At 32.9% G+C, this 21,259-nt stretch overlaps 1 protein-coding gene across 1 annotated transcript; it reads left to right on the forward strand.

Annotated features, from left to right (window-relative positions):
* Positions 1-13,614: 13,614 nt before the first annotated feature.
* On the forward strand, positions 13,615-16,143 carry LOC144558949 (3-ketoacyl-CoA synthase 6-like). Its single transcript, XM_078307826.1, has 3 exons — positions 13,615-14,574; positions 15,051-15,625; positions 15,741-16,143. Exons 1-3 carry the CDS (start codon positions 13,858-13,860, stop codon positions 15,937-15,939), a joined length of 1,491 nt encoding a protein of 496 aa, XP_078163952.1. The 5' UTR covers positions 13,615-13,857; the 3' UTR covers positions 15,940-16,143.
* Positions 16,144-21,259: the final 5,116 nt, after the last annotated feature.

Consider the following 21,259-nt stretch of genomic DNA (forward strand, 5'->3'; position numbering starts at 1 on the left):
ACTCAGCGGCAGGCCAGCTAGCACATTTAACAATGGCTTGTTGAACTTATCACAACAAAAAAGGAGAAAAAATATTTCTTGTTGAGCCAAAATGAGGCATAATAACCCGTGTTACGCTCTTGGTCATCTAAATAAGAACGGAAATAAAATACACTTGTATAGACAGGGCTTGGTTGTTGAATTATGCACAAGTGATAAAGCATGATGTTTGCGGCAATAACCGGCACCTGATGGGATTATGATGAAAGCACCTGATGGGATTATGCTGAAGTGGTGAGAATATGTAGATGCCTAATGGCTGATACTGCTTGTCAGAGGTAAGGCCAACTAACTGTTAGCAAAAGAGGATTTCGGAGGACAGTTTGTGGCCCTGGCCCGTTCCGTTGTTCATCCCTTTCTAAAATGGTTCTCTTATTGAATGATCCCTGATATTATCTTATCATTTTTGCAAATAAACAACCAGCTTTCTGTACTTGTAACTTGCTCTCTAGCACTACTGGAAGTAGTGAATACAACTTCTCAGTCAATATAAAATTTCGGGGCAATTTGGTAAAATTGAGCTTAGTGGGAGTATCTTCTGATTGACCCTACAGATGAAAATGATGTGTGCATTATAAAGAGTTAGTGCTTGATGTTGTGCATTATAAAGAGAGAACTTTGAGTTAATTGGCCCTTCCAGTTTCACCTGCCCTGGGATTTGAATGGGGACCTTCCTCTTTCATTTCTTGCTTGAGAGTTGAGATCAAAGTAGATTTTTGTGATGTATTTTGGACAATGAAGATACAATTCAGTTGAAAGAATCATTTATTTGATCCATTGCTTGGTGGAAAGAGCGTATGATATCAACTGATTCATAAATGATGAATCACAGCCCACTGATCTGTGACATCTGCCTAACTGCATTTAGCACTTAGGAGGCTTTCCTGGAACTGATATTCACAAGTCTGACAAGTACAAAAGGGTACACCAATCTCTCCAAACTCCAAAGTATATTTAAATGACAGGAGCTAAACCAAACTCTTAACAAGTTATATACATGGATTACCGAAACTAAATTGTACATTTACTGGTAAAAAAAAGTGAGTTTACGAGTCTCTTTTTGAGAAATCTCATATATCTGTGCAAGTTTTGATTTTCCCCAGCTAATCTATTTTAATTTCTAAACTTTCTAGACTCCAGAAACTTACAATTAGATCCGAAATATTTGATATGATCAAGACAGTTCGTCTTGTAATAGAGACAAAATTGGGTAAATGTATTGATGTCAGTATATTCTTATAATGACACTGCTTGAATTTCGATAAATGACTATTTCCAATACATATAAAATGACATAATAGTAATTCTCAGTTCGATTATTATGGAAATTTTTTTTGGTAGCAAAATCATGCAATGCCAATTTGCAGACAGTTTAATTTCTAACTGTACAGTATACCTTGTTGTGCATCTAATCTGTAGATAGAGAATTGTGTGCTAGTGCATGGATATGTATCTCTTTCTCTGTTTACTTAAAAAGTTTTTGTCAGTACTCGGTAGCATAATTCGAAAGAGACAAACAGAGGATATCTACTTTACTAGACTCACCTATTTCTTGCATTCAGTGCCGACTATTTATATATACATTTCTCTTGGTTCATAATTGTCAATATTCTCAATGTTCCCTGATCAATGGTAAGATCTAAACAGCACTGATAGTTTTTTATGCATGTTCTACTATATATGTAAGGGACTAGGGCCTAGGGGGGCAACTAATTTAAATGAAAGAATATTAATGGCTAATGAAACGGGCCCTTCGAAATAAATTCTAGTAACAGTTTTCTTTAAGCGTATTTTCGCATGAGGCCCACCACCGGCCCAGTAACTACTCTTGACTTAGTGACTTGATATCGCTTGTTGTTTCCAATAGGAGTTGAAACTGTTGATTTTTGACTCGTTCTTTTCAAGCAAAAAACTGTGTCATGATAAATTCATATTAATTTATAATGGACGGTTCCAATATAAACTCAAAAATAATTTTTGAATTGAATATGACACTTGCTTATTTTTATTTTTATTAATTTTCGTTATTGTCTCGCTCTTCTCCTTACCCCTTGCTTGAAAAAGGTGAGAAGGAAAAGTGTTTTTGTTTGTTATTTGCTTGATCCAGGTGTGCTTGTTACACCTAGTGTTGGGCCCCATTCTATAATGCTCTTTGTAAGATATGAATGAAGTCCAAGTTCAACACAGGTCAGAGGTAACCGAACCAAACAATAAAACCGAATAACTTTACAATTTCCGAAATTACTCCTATTGAATAGTTCATATTATTTTGATTAGATGATTATGATATATCACTGAAATTTTCTAAAATCAAATTGCAATAATATAAAATTAATTTTTATTATGATTCATACTTATTAGTGAATATTTGATCACTAGAAATTTAAAAAAAAAAAAAAAAAAGGTATGAGCCCGTTTCATATATCTGAAACTGGTAAATTACACAGACCCCATTGAAAAAGAATAGTGCCTAATCCCTGGTGTCTGACAATATCCCAAATACATACCAAAATGTAGTAAAATAGTATATGAAAGATGCATAAATGGTCAAACATAGCAAGGTGCACGCAGGCACAATAAGCGCATATATAGCAAGGATAGAACACACTCTAAAACAACATAAATGTCTAAAGAGGCTGATAACAAAATGTGTGAACTTTGGCTAAAGGATCAATCTTCATTGTTGTCGCCAGTAACCCAGTCCACCATCAGATCATCAGCTGGCTTCACCACCTGAAGTGAATCTCATCAAGGTTTTGAGGGACCCATTCTTGCACAGCCTCACGGATATCCTCCTTGATTGTACCTGACCAATAAGAAACGAGAGACAAAATTTGTAAGATAAGATTGCGAGCAGTATATTCCCTAATATTATTAAAGCACAAGTCATTACGATGTTTCCAAATACTCTAAATAACCGCAGAAACAACAATTAAAAATGCCATTTTTTGGTATGTGTTAAAGTACAAGCAAATATGATAACATCAGATATAGAAGACCAAGTTTGATAGCCGTGTCGACATCTTCCTATCCACATCTATATTTGTTTAGCATAAAAACATCTGAAAAATAGATGGTTAGAGGTTTCATCACAACTACAAAATTGACAGACAATATCACCATTCCAGCCCTTGTTTTGCAAGTTTTTCTTTGTCAAAATTTTGTGTTTAGTCACTAGCCACATGAAGGCTTGAATTTTTGGTGGGATTGGGAGAGACCACCAAAGCAAGGGCTGGTTAATCCTGACACCTGGAAAATTCAAAAAGGAATATAGGGATCTAACTGTATAAAGTCCATTACTGTCCCAACACCTAGAAACATTGTCTTGTTCGTGAGTAAATGACACACCACTAATGATATGCAACACTTGGCCATACTCCCGTAACAGAACACCCCCCAGTGTCCTTCTAAAGGAGATAGCAGTTCCTTGAGTACTCACAGCTTCCTGAACTAAAATCATAGGGGTACTACAGATATCAAACAAGTTGGGGAATTTGATTTTGAGAGAACAATTGTCATGCCATTGGTCATGCCACAGCAAAGTTTGCCCCTGACTGCCCGGTACTACAGTACTACCTAATGATGTAATTTGTTCAGTTTTTACTACATCAGCCCAAAAAGAGGAATATGGTAAAGGGTTGGGATTATCATAATATTTGGAGGTAATCACTGTTTTCCATAAGCTTGTGTATGTGGGGTCTTTGAATCTCCATAACCATTTAACCAACAGCGAAAAATTCATTTGTTGAATGTCAAGTATACCCATCCCTCCAAACTATTTTTTCAAGCACAGTGTCTGCCAATTGCATAGCGCATATTTTCTTTTAGTGCTAGTCCCTTGCCAAAGAAAAGATCTCCTAATTTTATCTATCTGAGCCACAATTGTTTTGGGGATCTTGTTAGTTTGTAATAATCTAGAAGTCAATAATACGATAAGTTAATCATAAAGCTTTGTTCATGAATTGAATGTTTATTTATATATCATTTTGTTGCCTTGAGTATTATTGAAATTATGGATCATTTCGAGTTCATGACTGAAATTGTGAAACTCCATAATATAGATAATATATACTCTTAAAAGTCACTAACCAAGATAATTAGCAGGAACACTAATTACCGCTATAAGGTTAGTATGTGGATTAAAAGATGGTTAAGTTTTACAAACCACTTGACACAAGATGTCATTTTAATCACATAGATACATGTTCTAGGAACATGGTATTTGACAGACCCCGAATGAAACATTAAATAGAATTGTGTTCGTGTCATTAATGTTTTCATTCAGTGTCAAAGTTCTACAGTATGAGGTATTTATCGTTCCCACTAAGAAATATATATGAGTGAGTGTTATCTACCGCTGTCCGTAAAAAGCAGCCATAACGGTAGCATTTCCATATATATAACTTAGCTGAGGAAGTGATAGTCTGCCAAGAATACTATTTGTCCCTCGTATCTCTATACGAGCTATAGCATCACTGGGCCCCTTGATAGAGTTAGATTATCTGCATGCGGTATAATTACAAGAGTAATTATATTTGATAATCTACTCAAGATCAAGAAAAGATACAGTTACCAAGGATGACACACATCTACCTTGAAACTGATCTGATAGCTATGAGACAGAAGAACTGACACAAGTAAATTGTTTACTGGATCGTGATATTGTACAGTACAGCATCATCTGTGTAATTGGATGGTCATGATGTGTTGCCAGATGCCACCCATGACTAACAGAAGTTAAAACAGTTTTAACTCTATTTACCAACATAACACAGATCCTATTGGGTCACACCATATAGGAGCTACTCGGAGAATCTTACTGATTAATTATAAATTGATTATAATTAATATTAAGATGGTTATAATTAATTATACGTGATATAATTAAATTATAAATGTCATTTAGAATGACAAGCAGAAACAACGGTTAATTTATAAACGTACACGTTACGTTGTATAAAAGTTACCGAACAATAACCGAAAAGAAATATAATTGTACATGACAATTATATATATATGATTTGGAATTTTAATTGTTAATTATGGGCTTGAATTATGGATTTAAAAGCCCAAAATAATCAAAGCCTTAATTAAAATTAAAGGCCCAAAGTCAAAGCCCAAAATCAAAGCCCAACACTATTCATGCCTTAATGGGCCAAGGGTATTTTGGTCATTTTCACCCTATGCCGACTTCCCTTGTGTTGACATGTGTCATGTGAGGTGGCAAGGGTATTTTGGTCATTTCACATGATAAAAGGATGAGGTGTCAAGGGCTTTTGGTAAATAGATTTGTTTTGAGGGGTATTTTGGTCTTTTGCCAACCTCCTCAAAAGTCTATAAATAGAGGGGTAGGGGTAGAGAGAAAGACTCACTAATTCACGTGTTAATCTGATTACTTCGTTGATCGGTTTTCCCTCTCTTCCCTGATTTCGGTTATTACGAGATTCGGAAAAATATATTTTTAGATTCTGCGGTATTTCATGTTTTGCTTTATTAGTAAAACGGAATAACTTGCATTCTTAAATATATTTAATCTGTCTCTTTTTCAGTGAATAGTGTTTCTGCATAATTCTGCGGTTTACGGTATTTCTGGCAGAAGAAGTAAATCGCTCTCCGGTTAGTCCTGGTGGATAACCAATAGAGGTATCACACGTGTGATACTGCGAGTCGATTCCATCCCTGGTGAGGCTCTACTCGCTCGGTCTGCATTCCAACTGAGATTTGGAATCAAGGTATAAATTGTTATATTAATCTATTTAATTTGTAAATAGATTTAATGCTTTAGGAAATCAATTATGGAGTAGATCTGTAAATAGGATTAAACGAATCTTCTTGATTCATTTAATCCGTAGCTTAAGTTAGATGTAAAAATTTTTGTTTTACTCTTTCCGTAGCTTAAGCTAATTAAATGGGTTTGAACCGTTCACGAAAACCCAACAGATCTTATACAGAGACATAGCATACATAGGAACAGCGGACAACACAACATTCAATAACGTGATCCTACCTCCCAAAGAGAGGAGTTGACCTGTCCAGTTTTGGAGTTTGTTACTATTTTTATCAATAATAAAGCCCCAATCTTGCACACTAAGTTTTCTATTATGCAGTGGTACTCCTAAGTATTTAAATGGGAACTGAGACAGTTTGCATCTAAATATGTGAGCTAGTTCATGTGCAGTTTCAGTAGGCAAGTTAATGAGAAACAGTTCTGTTTTTTCTAAATTCATTCGAACTCCTGAAACCCCTTCAAACATAATCATTGCCCACCAAGCTGCTGACACACATTGAGGGGTGGCTTGAAGGAATAGGATGGTGTCATCAGCATAGTGGCAATTAGTAAGAGCTTTATTGTTAATGCAAGGTGGACCAAGACCAGAAATAATTGAATGTTCTTTACTCGATTGGAAAAGTTTGCTGAGGGTATCAGCCGCAAGATTGAAAAGATAGGGAGATAAAGGATCAATCAATCTTTGTAAGATGGGCTCTAGCCGAAAAGTGAGAACTCACTAGAAATTATTAACTAGTCTTAGAAAACAAGTAATCATTTTTTTTAATCTTTGTTTGACCGGATAATCAAAATTAATTATTAAGTTTTTTCTCATAACATATTATGCACTGAAGCCACAGACGGATCTAATTATGCAAAATGGGATTCAGTGTCCCCCATTATTTTTCAAATTGCACCCTTATATCTGATAATTCTTATGTATATTATTTTGTTAAGAAAATCTACATTTGATGTTTATAAATATGCAACAATTATTCCATTGTAACTCTGATAATTATAATTTTGTTTTTATTTTGTGTATGTGATCATTCCACTGATATCAATATTTACTATATTATTTTTCCTCCATTTAATAATTGTATGGCTTCATTCATCACTGAATAATTATTTATCAATTCAAGCATTAATTTCTCGCATAATGATAATCATCATAGTGTTGTAAATTTAAGTTTTATACATGAGGTAACATCTAAAAGATGTACTTGCCATGTGTGAAATATATACTCTGTGTGTGTGTGTGTGAAATTGAAATAAAAAAGTAATTAACTACACAAGCACCTTGTCCGGTCCGATGCATAAAATAATTTTATAATACATCCCGTATACAGTTATCCAGTATTAGAATTAAAGGAACCGTAGACGCGTAACATTCAATATAATAAAAGTGTTTTTAATTTTTGGTTTGACCTTTGTGAAGCGATCAGCTGAGCCTTGTAAGTTGTAAGTTGTAACCATCCCAACTCCCAACCCCGAACCTCCAGAAAGATACAAGATGGCCAATCAAAATCACCACGGATTACCATCTCACCGTTCAAGCTTTATTGTTTTGGTTGACTAAATTAAGCAGAACAAACTGTTGTGTTGGGCTGTTCACTGTTGGCCCATCGATATCCAACAGATTATTTCTACTTTTAACGTGAATTAATAATTGCAATATGCCAATATCATTTCCTCTGCGGCGGCCGGCGGGTGAGGATATATACACTCCGTATGCCAAGTCTCTCAACAAACTCTATATATATATCTCCATATTCTTTTGTTTCAATATCATTGAGTGACTATTTGGAGCCTCAGCCGAGGGAACCAAAAGGGTGATGTAATCCGTCCCTAGTCTTTGACCAGCTAATTAAAGCGGTTGCTAGCTGTTGGTAATGTGTAACCGGAAAGATCATTTTATGCAGACAAACAAATTAAGACCATATCCTCCAATTACCACGTTCAACTGATCATGCATGCTACCATATTCTAGCTCCACTCACCAAATTAGGATGGGCTGTTTACACACATTAGTATTAGTATCGGATTTTAACCGATTCTAATCAAGGCGATACTAATACTACAATAATCTGGATCGGTTGTTTAATACAACCGATCCAAATAAGCTTTTATCTGGATCGGTTCTACAGAATTATCGATCATAACATATATTAATCTGGATCAGTTTTTGTAAACAACCGATCTGGATTAATATACATTAGGATCGGTTGTTTAGTATAGAACCGATCCTAATAGTTTTTTCCCATTTTTTTAATACCCATTAGGAAATATAAATTAGGTTCGGTTGTATATAAAAACCGATCCTAATAGTCTGTATTAGTATCGGTTGTTATATACAACCGATACTAATTGTTTTTTGGAATTTTTTTTAATAAAAATTGGTATCTAGATCGGTTTTTTTAATAGAAACCGATCCTGATGTTTTATTGAATCTAAAAAAAATATTTTTATTTATTTGACCAGCTTCCATATATATGCTGACCCAATATGCTAAATTATAATTTTTTGCATACAAATCACATACACATCCTAAATTATCATAGACATACACATCCTAAATTAAATATCATACACAAATTCTAAATTATTACAAAAAATTTATGTTCATGCAAATTAAGTTTACACATCACATCCTAAATTGTTGTATTTCTTCTCGGCTTTACCTCATTTAGTAAAATTTGAACCCACATTAGATGAATGTCGGCCAAGCGTTGTACAATATGTTTAGCGGGAATATCCTGCATTTTTTAAAAGATAGAAGAGCATGCACAATTAATTGTGTATTTTATTATATTTGAAGCAACGATGCTTACTTTTCAAAAATATATAAATTTTTATATACCTTTAACTTTGAAAAATCCTCGAGGAATTCCTTTATTATGTCTTAAAAAAAGAGATTTTTTTTATGAATATTTAAATTTTAGAGATTTAATCTTTATCAAAAAAAGAAGAAGAAGCAATTCCTCTTCATTGGTTGTGGTATCCTGAATTCATATCCTCTGCATTAACTCAAAAGGGAATCTTTAGAGTTAATGTATCTTGATCATTCGATATGTTTTAAGATTTGTGTAGACTAGATCTGCACTAATATTAAAGGACCCCTATATTATAGGCAAGAGTTGGATTAACTCCATTTAAAATCAGACGGTTGAGATTTATTAACTCAAAATATTTTCTTTTGATTTAATGCAGAGGATATGCATTCGTGGTATCCTCATCTCTCTTAATTTCTCGTTCTCACTGTTAGCGGGCCGAGAAAAAGAGAGAAATACTACAAGAACTTGTGAGTTTTTGTGATTGTAAAAAATAATTATTATCGAGATTAAACCGACATAAATTATTATTTTCGAGAGTATTGTAATTATCGACAAGAATATATGCAAGGATACCGAGATTATTAATCATTTTCTATCCTTATAAATACTCGTATATTTTTGTATATACTGAAGCGATAACATAATATAATGAAGTGTGATGAGATTTGTGGATGCTTGGGTTTGTTTTTTTAGCTGTTTTCAAAGATTGGTTTTGATTGAGCATTGGGATTTGATACAGGACATCTTGTATGATTGTAAAACTTTTTGGAGGAGGTTTCACAATATTTGATAAACAGGTGGTATTATGCACCACTTTATTAAAAAAGAGTCCTAGCTTGGTCTATCAATTTGCAAGTCGCAGCAGTATATGTAGAAATTCGGATAGGGTTACAGATTTACAATTTAATTTAGTTACTACCTAAATCAGAAATTATGTATATAAATTAAATTCAAGATAAATTTATTACTAATATTGCAATGGAAGTTTTTTTTTTTTTTATAAATAATATATATTGTTGTACTGCAACTATTAGTATCCACGTGAACATGTTAACAAATGACTGCAAGTTGATCAGTATCTCTCTTATTATCCAATTCTGAATAATAGTAAATATTAGGCTTTGCAATATTTAATTGATGTGCTAGCACCAAACATACAATCTCTCTTTTTCATGTTATCTCAGTTCTTAAAATATGTGTATATTGAAATATGTGATCATCTAGAAATCTAAATTGTTGCATATATTTAACTGAATGCAACTGTTTGGTCAAACCTTTTCAGAGAAAATGCACAAACTTTCGGCTCATGATTCATGAGATCCATTAAAGTTTAATTCATATTTAATTTTATAAATTAATTATTAATTTCGACTCAAACCATTTGGATGGGGCATTATTTCTAACAAATAATATATTTATACTAATCAATCACGAACAAAGCTGGAGAAGGCGAAAGATGTTATATGATAATATACTATCTTAAGGGTATATTTAGAATAATAATTATTAATTTTTATAATATAGAAAAGTAATATTTAATACTAGATTAAATTAATTATCTTTTACAAAAGGAAAATTTGTATCACAAGCACATGGATGAAATATACACTTTTCTGATTTTTTTTTCTTTGTTTATCTTTATAATAGCCTTTATATACAAATTAAAAAAAAATGTTATATAAAACGTTAGATGTATGCAAATAATATTTATAAAAACCGTTAACTCGTGATATATTGTCATAGATATATATGGTAAAAAATTGACTGCATATTAATCACCCTCACTTTATAAGTAAAAAACTTATAATATCTCCATTCTTATATTATGCACGTAGATGTCATGATCTGTCAACGGCTATGATTGAAAGATGAAATTTCAAATTTAATATCAACCCTCCAATCAAATAATATGTCTTATTTAATTTGATTAAATGTATATTTTTTACTTGTAGAAGTCTAACTTTAGTTGGAAAGAAAATCAATTGATTCATTTTCTTATTTCTCCTCTGCTATCTCCCATTCTTTATTTCCTTATTTAAGAATTATGATGGATGATCAATTTATTTCTAAGAATATCAAATGTTGACATCTTTTAAAAATATTTTACCAGCATTTGATATCTTCAAATTTAACATATTACTCAATTTAAGCTATAGTGAATATTTTTACAATTTTACTTCTTCAATTTTGATAAGATAAATTTTTTCTTTTTATTAGTATGTTTAGGTTTGTTCTTAGTTTCAGTTGTTAATTATATGGATAATAAGAGCAGAAATTTTAGTAACATTAACTATAATTAGTGCCACAAAATGGAGCAACTAATTTATTAATACGAATTCACTTTTACTAAATATTTTTTGTCATTTTGGTTTTTGCCTAGAATATGTATATATTTCTACAAGTCATTTGCCTTTTTTTTTTTTTTTTTTTTTTTTTTATCAAATCTCTTTACTCACATCAAAGTTTGAAATTCAAATTGTAAATTAAACTCTTGATTTTCTTGATTTTATAATATGTTTCCGTTGCAACGCACGGATACGATGCCAGTTTTACAATGTGTATGAACAATCTTATTATATATCTGACCATGCATGTCACTCAGTTCCCTGTGTATAGCTGCATGTTGATAAGAAATTTGAGCTTTAATTTCGAATATTTTTTCTTTCGCAATCCACCAATTCCCGGTTTCCCCCTCCTACCAAAAGGAAAAAAAAAAAAGACCTCTTTGAAAAGCAATGCTTACACTGACACTGACCCACACACACACACACGCATAAAAGGTAATTATGGATGTGCTGAGCACAGTTGGTTGTTTAAGCATTGACATGAGTAACGAGTCTCATTATAATATATGATTAGAGCAAGTTTCAATCTTCATTGGTTTTTATTTAGTCTAAAGTAGATAACCCAACTAGCTAATAGTTCAGTTATCCTTGTTAAATATATTATATATATATATATATATATGTATATAGAGATGGGCTAGGGTGAGTTGCGAAGTAAAGCGACTATTTTACTTCACGCTCATATTTTGTGATTTTTAAGTTCAAAACGTCGATCTGAACCGTTCATCTTGTTCTCCATATTGAAATGTGCTTGGAGACCAAATTTTACATTTTTTGGAATTTTTTTACTATTTATTAAGCAATTTTGAAAATTCATGGAGGGGTTATGGTGCATTGCAATGCATGGAGGGGTTTATGCATTGGACCATAAATCTAAAATTCAAAATCCAAATGGCCGATCCAAACTGTTCATCTTGTTCTCCATATTAATATGTGCTTGGAGACCAAATTTTACATTTTTCTGAATTTTTTTACAATTTATTAAGTATTTTACAAAATTGTTGATCCAACGGTGGATGCTGATTTTACTGTTTTGTTAAGCCACCGTTGGATCAACAATTTTGTAAAATACTTAATAAATAGTAAACAAATTCAGAAAAATGTAAAATTTGGTCTCCAAGCACATATTAATATGGAGAACAAGATGAACGATTTGGATCGGCCATTTGGATTTTGAGGCATAAATTACGCAGTTAAGTAGACTTTGTAAATAGCTTTTTTTTATCAATATATTGTTAGTGGCTTATTGCCATCTAACCTTAAAAAAAAATAATGTGAGCATAAAATTAATTAAAATTATCCCCCAAATATACCCATGAAAATCCCTTCTTTAAAAAGTATCCAAAATATGGATATCTGTTTTACAACCGACTCTAATTGCAATCGCCGTGGCACTTTTTTTGAGTTCTTGTGCCATTTTTAAGTTCCTTGAAAGACCTACTTAATTTCATGTACGAAGCTGCAAAACAATTAATATAAAAGGAACTCCTGTAACTGAGAAGATAACCTCTGCGTCTTAGATATGCGCTTTAGATTAATTTATACAATTAACAAATCTTGTCCAAATGGTATGTCATCTATCCTCCTAATTAATTAACTTATCATATATAAATTAAATTATAGACTGGCCGTTTCAGTTGTTAAACCAAATCTAAGCTGAAAGCACAAAAAAAAGGACATGACACCAAATTATGTTACTTAATTAAGGTCTTGATGTTTTTTAGATGATTTATTGTTTTTTCATAGCAATGATGTCTCTTTTTGGTCAAATTATGTTACTAACATTCATGTATGATAAGATTACATGTGGATTCAAATTTCAAGATTACTGGATTACATAATTGTCAGGCTTGCAAAGTTGATTTGATTTCACCAGTTCACATTTTGTCATTATGAGGGCTGTTATATATTTGGATTTTTCTTCTTCGCCGCTAGAAGAGCAGAGAAAGTACAACACATGAAAACATGAGGCATGACGATTTGATTTGAGTATGATACCAAAAAAATAAAATAATAATAATTGTAAAAAGATGCATATGCATGAACCATAATTTAAAAAATTATGAAACGGTTGAAGGGCATGGACTAGGAGACTGAGTTATCTTCCCCTGTTTTCTAATCTGATCAGATTTCAAAGCAACTCAATGCCGTTGACCAAGGAACCAACTGTTTTCTTTCCGATACATAAAAAAGGATAATTTTAGCGCCCAAAATATATCCACTTGATAATTAAAAAAAATTATAATTATAATTGTATCTATACTTTTAGTTATTTAGATACTCTGTTAAATTCGAATCAATTAAAAATTTTAATTGATCATTCATTATAAAATTATTACAACTTTACTCTTAGAATATTTAAATTGTTTGATTTAAAACTTATGTATCTTTCAAATCAATTCAAATTTAATGGACGTACATACAATTTTTAAAAAGGAGCTTGTAAGAGGCAAGTAGGCAAGTGTAACTAGCTTTACCAAACTCAAAATAACACATACCACAACCAAATAGAGAGAGAGAGAGAGAGAGAGAGAGAGAGCAATAAGCAGCGTAGGCTGTATTCCCTTCCCACTAGCCGGTTGGTGGCGGTAGGCTCTCATTTAAACTACCCCATCTGCCCTCATTACTCCTTCCCCCCCTCTCTGTTCCAAACCCCATTTAAATCCCCCCCCTCCCTCTCTCTTTTTTTCCCCACTAAATACAATACAGGTAATCACTATACATCCCTTCTCTCCTTTCCTATCATCCCTTTAAAAGGGGAAAAACATAATAAAAAAAAGAAGATAGAAAACCCAAAGCCATTGCCTTATAACATAAGGCAAAAAGGAACTAGCTAGTACTGCACAAAGAAACACACACAAAGCAAAGAATCATGCCGAGACAGCCGTCGCCGGATTTTTCTACGTCAGTGAAGCTAAAATATGTCAAGCTCGGTTACCAGTACCTGGTGAACCATTTCTTAACCCTTCTTCTCATCCCCATGATCGCTACAACTGCTCTCGAGTTGTTCCGTCGGGGTCCTGAGGAGATTTCCACCCTCTACGATTCAATCGAGTTCGATGTACTCCACATAACCTTCTCTGTCTTTGTAATAATTTTTGTCCTGATCGTGTACTTTATGTCCCGGCCCCGTCCAGTGTACTTGGTTGACTATGCATGTTTCAAACCTTCTCCATCATGTCGTGTCCCCTTCGCCACCTTCATGGAGCACACTAGCATGATTTGTGAGGACCCCAAGTCGGTGCAATTCCAGACGAGGATACTAGAACGGTCAGGCCTGGGAGAGGAGACATGCTTGCCTCCTGCAAATCACTACATACCGCCTAACCCCACAATGGAGGCAGCACGTGCAGAGGCTCAGCTTGTCATTTTCTCAGCCATTGACGACTTGATCAAGAAGACGGGGCTCCAGCCAAAACACATTGATATATTGGTCGTGAATTGCAGTCTTTTCTCGCCGACACCTTCCCTTTCTGCCATGATTGTGAACAAGTACAAATTGAGAAGCAATATTAAGAGCTTTAATCTGTCAGGCATGGGGTGCAGTGCTGGGCTTCTCTCCATTGACCTCGCAAGAGACCTCCTCCAGGTTGGTTTTCCTAATATCCTTTTCAAATCGTCCTTTCTTATATATTAATTGTTTACTGTATTGCAAATAATCTCAAGCTACCTTTTGGCCTTTTGGGATTCAGCATATATATCCAGGAGAATAGCCTTTAAGTTTAAGGGCACCATTTGAAGGTCCTTTCCATGAGCGCGTGCAAGTTATTTAATTAAATTTTTAAGGGAACTGTTGTAAAATTACGATCCATGGTCCATGGAGCTTCTATTGGAAGTTCATTCTATTTAAAAGAACAACGGTACTGTGAACTGTCTTTGCTGGCATTGCGGTCCTTGCCAACAGAAGTGATGGGAATTAATTAATATAGCATAGAATTTAATGCTACAGATAATACAATATTTAATGAATTTTGCAACAATTTAAGTTGAAAGAGAATGACCTCAGTAACAATTTTTACCTTTTTTTCCTCAAAAAAAAACAATTTTTACCTTTTGTACGTACAGGTGCATCCAGGGTCAAATGCTCTGGTCATTTCTACCGAAATCATCACACCAAACTTCTACAAAGGCAACCGGCGTGACATGTTACTTCCAAACTGCCTGTTTCGCATGGGTGCGGCTGCTGTACTGCTGTCAAATCGCCGCCGTGATGCCTCACGAGCCAAATACCGCCTTTTGCATCTGGTAAGGACACATAAAGGTGCAGATGACCGGGCATATCGTTGTGTGTACCAGGAGGAGGATTCTGACGGCCACTGCGGTATCTCTCTATCAAAGGACCTCATGGCAATTGCCGGGGATGCACTAAAATCCAACATCACCACCATTGGGCCACTTGTGCTCCCTATGTCAGAGCAATTACTCTTCTTTTTCACTCTTGTTGGCCGTAAGTTAATAAAGCCGAACTTGAGACCGTATATCCCAGACTTCAAGCAAGCTTTTGAGCATTTCTGTATTCATGCCGGTGGCCGTGCTGTCATTGATGAGCTACAGAAGAGCCTCCAATTGTCTGCTGAGCACGTCGAGGCCTCCCGCATGACTCTACATCGCTTTGGCAATACTTCTAGCAGCTCTCTCTGGTACTTAATCAAATAATAACTTTAATTTTCATATATGCATGCTGATAAAAGACCTAACTTAAAAAAACTATGGAGATGATCGATCGATGTGTCAATTTTATTTGGTTGTCTACAGGTATGAGCTAAACTACATTGAGTCGAAGGGTCGGATGAGGCGTGGAAACCGTGTATGGCAAATCGGGTTCGGAAGCGGGTTCAAGTGCAACAGTGCAGTATGGAAGTGTCTGCGCACAGTGAAGACACCGGTTGATGGGCCCTGGGAAGAATGCGCAGATCGTTACCCAGTTGACATCCCGGAGATAGTTAAGCTCTAAGTTTTCAGAGGAGAACCGTCAGATCTTTCATGTTCATGTTTAATTAGCTACTTTTTTTTTTTTTTTTTGAAAAATATTAAATGTATTTGTTAATTAAAGTTGTGACAAAATAGGGAGAACAAGAGATAAAATGGACAACACTGGTTCATTAGTAATGTAATTGAGTGAAATTTTATACACAATTAAATATTAATGCTTGTCAAATGGCAGAGAGCAATTGGTGACAATTTTATTGGTCATGATCTGACCTATGTTTATATATGCAATAAGCAATACTATAGCAATGATTAATTTATTGTACATCGATCTGTTGTACTCGAGACAAACAGATATGAAAATAAAAACAGTATATATATTTGACAAAGACCAATAACTTATTGGGTAATACAGATTACAGAATGCATCTTATGAATAGCAAAGGAAAAAAAAAAAAAAAAAAAAGGGAAGAAAACAAAGCACAATTAATCTGGATAAGAAACGGCACTGGATAAATTCTCCATTAGATAAAGATACAAGACAAAGGTACAACAACAAATATTGTGAGCGGCGCATTCTTGTACTCCACATTTCTGGCGAGCAAATACTATTTAATTACTATGAGGAAGCCCCACGCTTGCATGTGATTTGTTTCTCTCGGCAAATTTTCATGTTAACTGTGAGAGCAATTATGGCGTTGTTTGGCTCAGGCGGTCATTCAATTTTTGAAGAAACAGAATGTGTCTGATGTGCTCCTCCTATCAGACACTGTTAATTGAGTTCGATAATTGGAATGCTGGCAAGTTTGTCAGATCCAAAAGCGGGGCTCAGAGCATCGGACTGATTAGAGCGCTCCCAAGCAATTATAGACACAAGTACTTGATCATTGTTGGATGATACTTTATAATTCTTAAAAATCATAATGACAAATTTTGGAAACATTAATCTTTGGACTGGTTCAGTATATTTCGCATATATTAATTAGGTATATCATATATGAGATAAACAAAAGTCCATTTTTTAATTAGCTTGAACAATGGAAAAAAAGCTCATCACTGTTCATGGTAATTAATTCAAAGAAGTTCAATTAGACTAATTATGATATGGATACCCTCCAGAGGTAATTTACAGATAAGTTGTTTTCAAAATGCAAAATAATATACGAAAATATTTATTAATTCTTAAAATAAAGTCAAATTGCATTTTTTTTTTTTTTTTTTTGAGAGAATCAACAGAGGTCAATGCCTCTGTTTTTCATTAACCGAAACTGGTTACAATTTTCATAAAATTTATTAAGTCAGGCTATTTAATAAAACAATAATACACATTTTATTATTACTATGTCATTTTAGACTATGCTCCAGGAGCATATAAAGGAATGGAGAGGAAGGTGCAGCACTAAATAGAGGATAGGTAAAGAAGTCAACTCCTTTACATTCCGATTTAGTGTAAGAATCAGTGACAAAATTAGCTGAAATTATTAGGGGGGTCAGTGATACCCTTTTAACCGTTTACCCTATCCGTATTGTATTCGACTTGATGGATATGAGTAAGATTTTTTTTTGTTAGGTTATCGGATATGGGTATGAGTAAGGATTTTTTTTCATTAGCTAAACGGGTAAGGATACAGGTAAAATCTATTTCGTACCCGTTACACGTAATTGTATAAAATAAAATTTTATAATAATATAGTATGGTGAAATTTATTTGCGAAATATTTCATATAATATAGTTTGAGCAATAATTAGTGATGAGCTTTTGTTATTTAATGTTTTGCTATAAAAAATATTAAACATATTATTTTTATTTGCACATTTTGATAAATAATCAAATTTATTCAAAGAGATTGTGTCTTTGAATTTTCTTATTTTATATTATTTTGTTAAATAATAAAATTTTATTGTTTAGTTAAATAATAAAATTCATTCAAAGTGATTGTGTTTTTGAATTCTCTTGCTTTATAAAAAAAAAATAGTTGGAATTAATTGTATATTTTTTTATTAGTAATGTGATTGTATATGTGTGAAATTAATGATTTTTTATGTTCTATTTGTAAAATATAATAAAACTAATTATTATATTAGTATTATTCGTTATTCACCCGCTACTGTTTGTAGAGTAGGATAAAATTAATTCTTAATTAATATGGATATATAGAGTATGGATAAAAGCAATTCTTTGTGAATATGGATATGAAAATGCTTGCAACTTATCGGTATCATAACCATTGACACCCTTATAAATTATACAGTAATTTCACCACCGCTAGCTCCCTTCTACTTCTGTACGCTATTCCGCTCCCTTTTGATTTTATCATTATTAGCGAGTAACTGAACGTAGACCAATGCAGTCAGATCGGTCTCTCCTTTGTTTCCTTTCCTTGCTCTTGTGACCCCTCCAGAGTTATAATAAACACAAGGAAATAACATGCACAGGTTTTCTATTAGGTAGGGATTTAAATATATAGCAACATATATAGTTTAATACATATGGGCTTTCAAAAGCATTTTATTAAAAAAGAAAAAAGAAAATACAACATACATTATATTTTTTTGCAACTTGTAAGACATAATACTGTATAGGACGACCCTATATATATGGCGGTGGATCGATCAACAAAACTAGCTATATATATAGTTGGTGGTGGCTGCGAGTGAGAAGTAAGGCCTCATAAATAGTTTCACAAAAAGAGAAAGCTAATTTGATCTCTTATTTATTGCGTTACAAACTTAAATCTTAAATTTGGAACATTTTTTTTTGTTTATCCGGGCTTTTTAAATTAATAACAATAACCTTTGAACATTAGTGAGGGCGAAAGTAGGACATTAGCTGATATATTTGATTGTAAAATCACTAGTTTACCGATTACTTATCGTAGTGTACCTCTTCATTGGAAAGCTTTACCTTTAGAAGTTGGAATGTGTTAATTGATAAAATTGAGCAAAGGTTACAGGGTTGGAAATTAAAGTAGATTACTTTCTATAGGTGGTAGAGTGACTATGTTAAATGTTGTAATTTCAGCTATTCCGATGTATTGGCTTGCTATTTATAAGATGCCTGTAGGGATTAGAAAGATGATTGATCAGTTAAGGAGGAGGTTTTTATGGTATGGAGGTAGTTCGGTGAGGAAAAAATATCATTCGTTTCTTGGCAGGTTGTATGTACAATTAGAGAACAAGGAGGTTTAGGGCTTTTAAATTTAGGTCATATGAACACATCTTTATTAGCTAAATGATGGTTTCGATTTCATGATCCCAAAGTGATTGGTAGATGAAAATTTATTTATTCTCAAATCAAAATATGACAACCAAGGAACGGGGAGTAGACTATCTACTTTTTGGGCAGGTGTTTTTAAAATTAGTCATATAGTAAATATTATTGATTTAAAAAGGTTTTGGGAAAATGATAAAATATAAGTTTTGGGACAGATAGATGGTGGGGAGATATCCCCCTTAATAGTATATTTCCTAACTTATTTTTAACTGCGAAAAACCCTAATATTTCGGTTGCTTAGGTTTTGGAACGGGGTACTATTACTTTAGACTTTAAACGACAATTAGTGGGAACATTTAGGGAAGAGTGGTATGAATTACAAACAATGTTACAACATGTTAGATTGCATATAGGTGAGTTGGATGTATTGAAGTGGAGATGGACTTTAAGTTCTATATTTACTGTTCACTCTTTGTATCAATGTTTGAATTATGGTGGTATTAAAAATGAGGAGTTTTGTACAATATGGAAGTGTAGAATTCCATTTAAAATTAGAATATTTTTGTGGTTGCTAAAGCAAAAAAAACTACTAACGAGGATAAATTTGAGTATAAAAGGTTGGCAAGGGGATGTGAGTTGCTTATTTTGTGAGGAGCCTGAGACTACTTCACATTTATTTGTTAAATGTCCTTTTGTTAAGTGTATATGGTCTTGGATTGCAAATTATAATAACTTTGAGTATGATTGCTTATCTATAGAGAATTTATGGTTTATAGGTAGGTGTATTCCTTTGAAAGATGCATTATTGGTAGAGTTAGTAAAGGGTGTTGTTCTATGGACAATATGGTTAGTTAGAAACAAACTTTGTTTTCAAGGGGTTAGAACTACACCAAGGAATGTTGGGCTTCAAATTCTATCTTTGACAAATTTTTGAGTTAATTCTAGAAATGATGGCTCTAAACTTAAACTTTCTTTAATATTATCTAGTGATGTTTCAAGTCTTTCAATTACCTTTGATGGATTGATGATACATGAGTGTTTAGAGGTGGCTATTCAGGAGGAAGAGGTCCTGCCTCTTTTAGGTGGAAGAAGGCAAGAGGAGATATAGACCAAGAGTGATCCATATCCTAAAAGATGAAGGACTTTTGTGCTTTTTTTGTTAATCTTCTTAGTAGTCGATGCTATGGTGTTTTGTTTTGCATTTTATAGTTGTTTTGTTGTTAATTGACATTGCTTTAGGAATGCTTAGATGATGTAATATTTTCGGTCGATTTTTGTAAGGTGTGTGGTACCAGTGGTTTGATATCAATTCTCAAATGCTTGATTTTCAATAAAAAATCGGCGAGAGTTACCTACTTTTATTAAAAAAAAAAAAAATTGTTTTTAAATATTTGACAACTTCATGTCTATTAATTTAATATACTTTTGAATGCACAAGTTTCTGTTATTGTACGTCCAATATTTTTATTTTTGTTCACATAGTACTATATGTTCAAAATCCTGTAGTTTAATTAATTTCTTACTTGGAAAAAAAAAGTATATTTAATGAATAAAAAAAACGAAATGTAAGCAATATTATTCGAGTATTCGACTTACAGATATGTAAGATGTGCATTTAATTTTGCTTGGATAATTTAATTACTACTTAAATGACACGAGAATCTTTCTAATTATGGTATTAAAGTCTTTATGTATTTTTAAGGAAAAGTTAATTGCGAGACTCTAGCTGATGCTATTAACAGTTAGCTCGCTGACTCTTGTATCATATATAATTAAGCTTGCTGTGTTAAAATTGCAACTTATTCGTAAGTGAGATGACGATGTTTTTATTCTCAATCCAAACAAAAACAAAAAAAAAATATCATAATTTTTTATATATGTATGCATAAAAAATGATATAACATTCTTATTTTGATATTTTGAATTATTAAGTTTTTTAAATAGAAATATGTATAAATAATAAGATACTAAATTTTTTTTTCTTTATACATAATATTAGAGAAACGATTTTTATTTTTATTTTTTGACGAGTTGTAATATTGATATTGTAAACCCATTTGTTTTAATCTTATAGAATTTCAAAATTCGATTTTTTTTTCCGCTACAGTTGCATCGATCTCGAAAACTGATG

The sequence above is a fragment of the Carex rostrata genome, chromosome 9, assembly GCF_964058835.1.
Source record: "Carex rostrata chromosome 9, lpCarRost1.2, whole genome shotgun sequence".
In the NCBI taxonomy this organism is placed as follows: Eukaryota; Viridiplantae; Streptophyta; class Magnoliopsida; order Poales; family Cyperaceae; genus Carex; species Carex rostrata.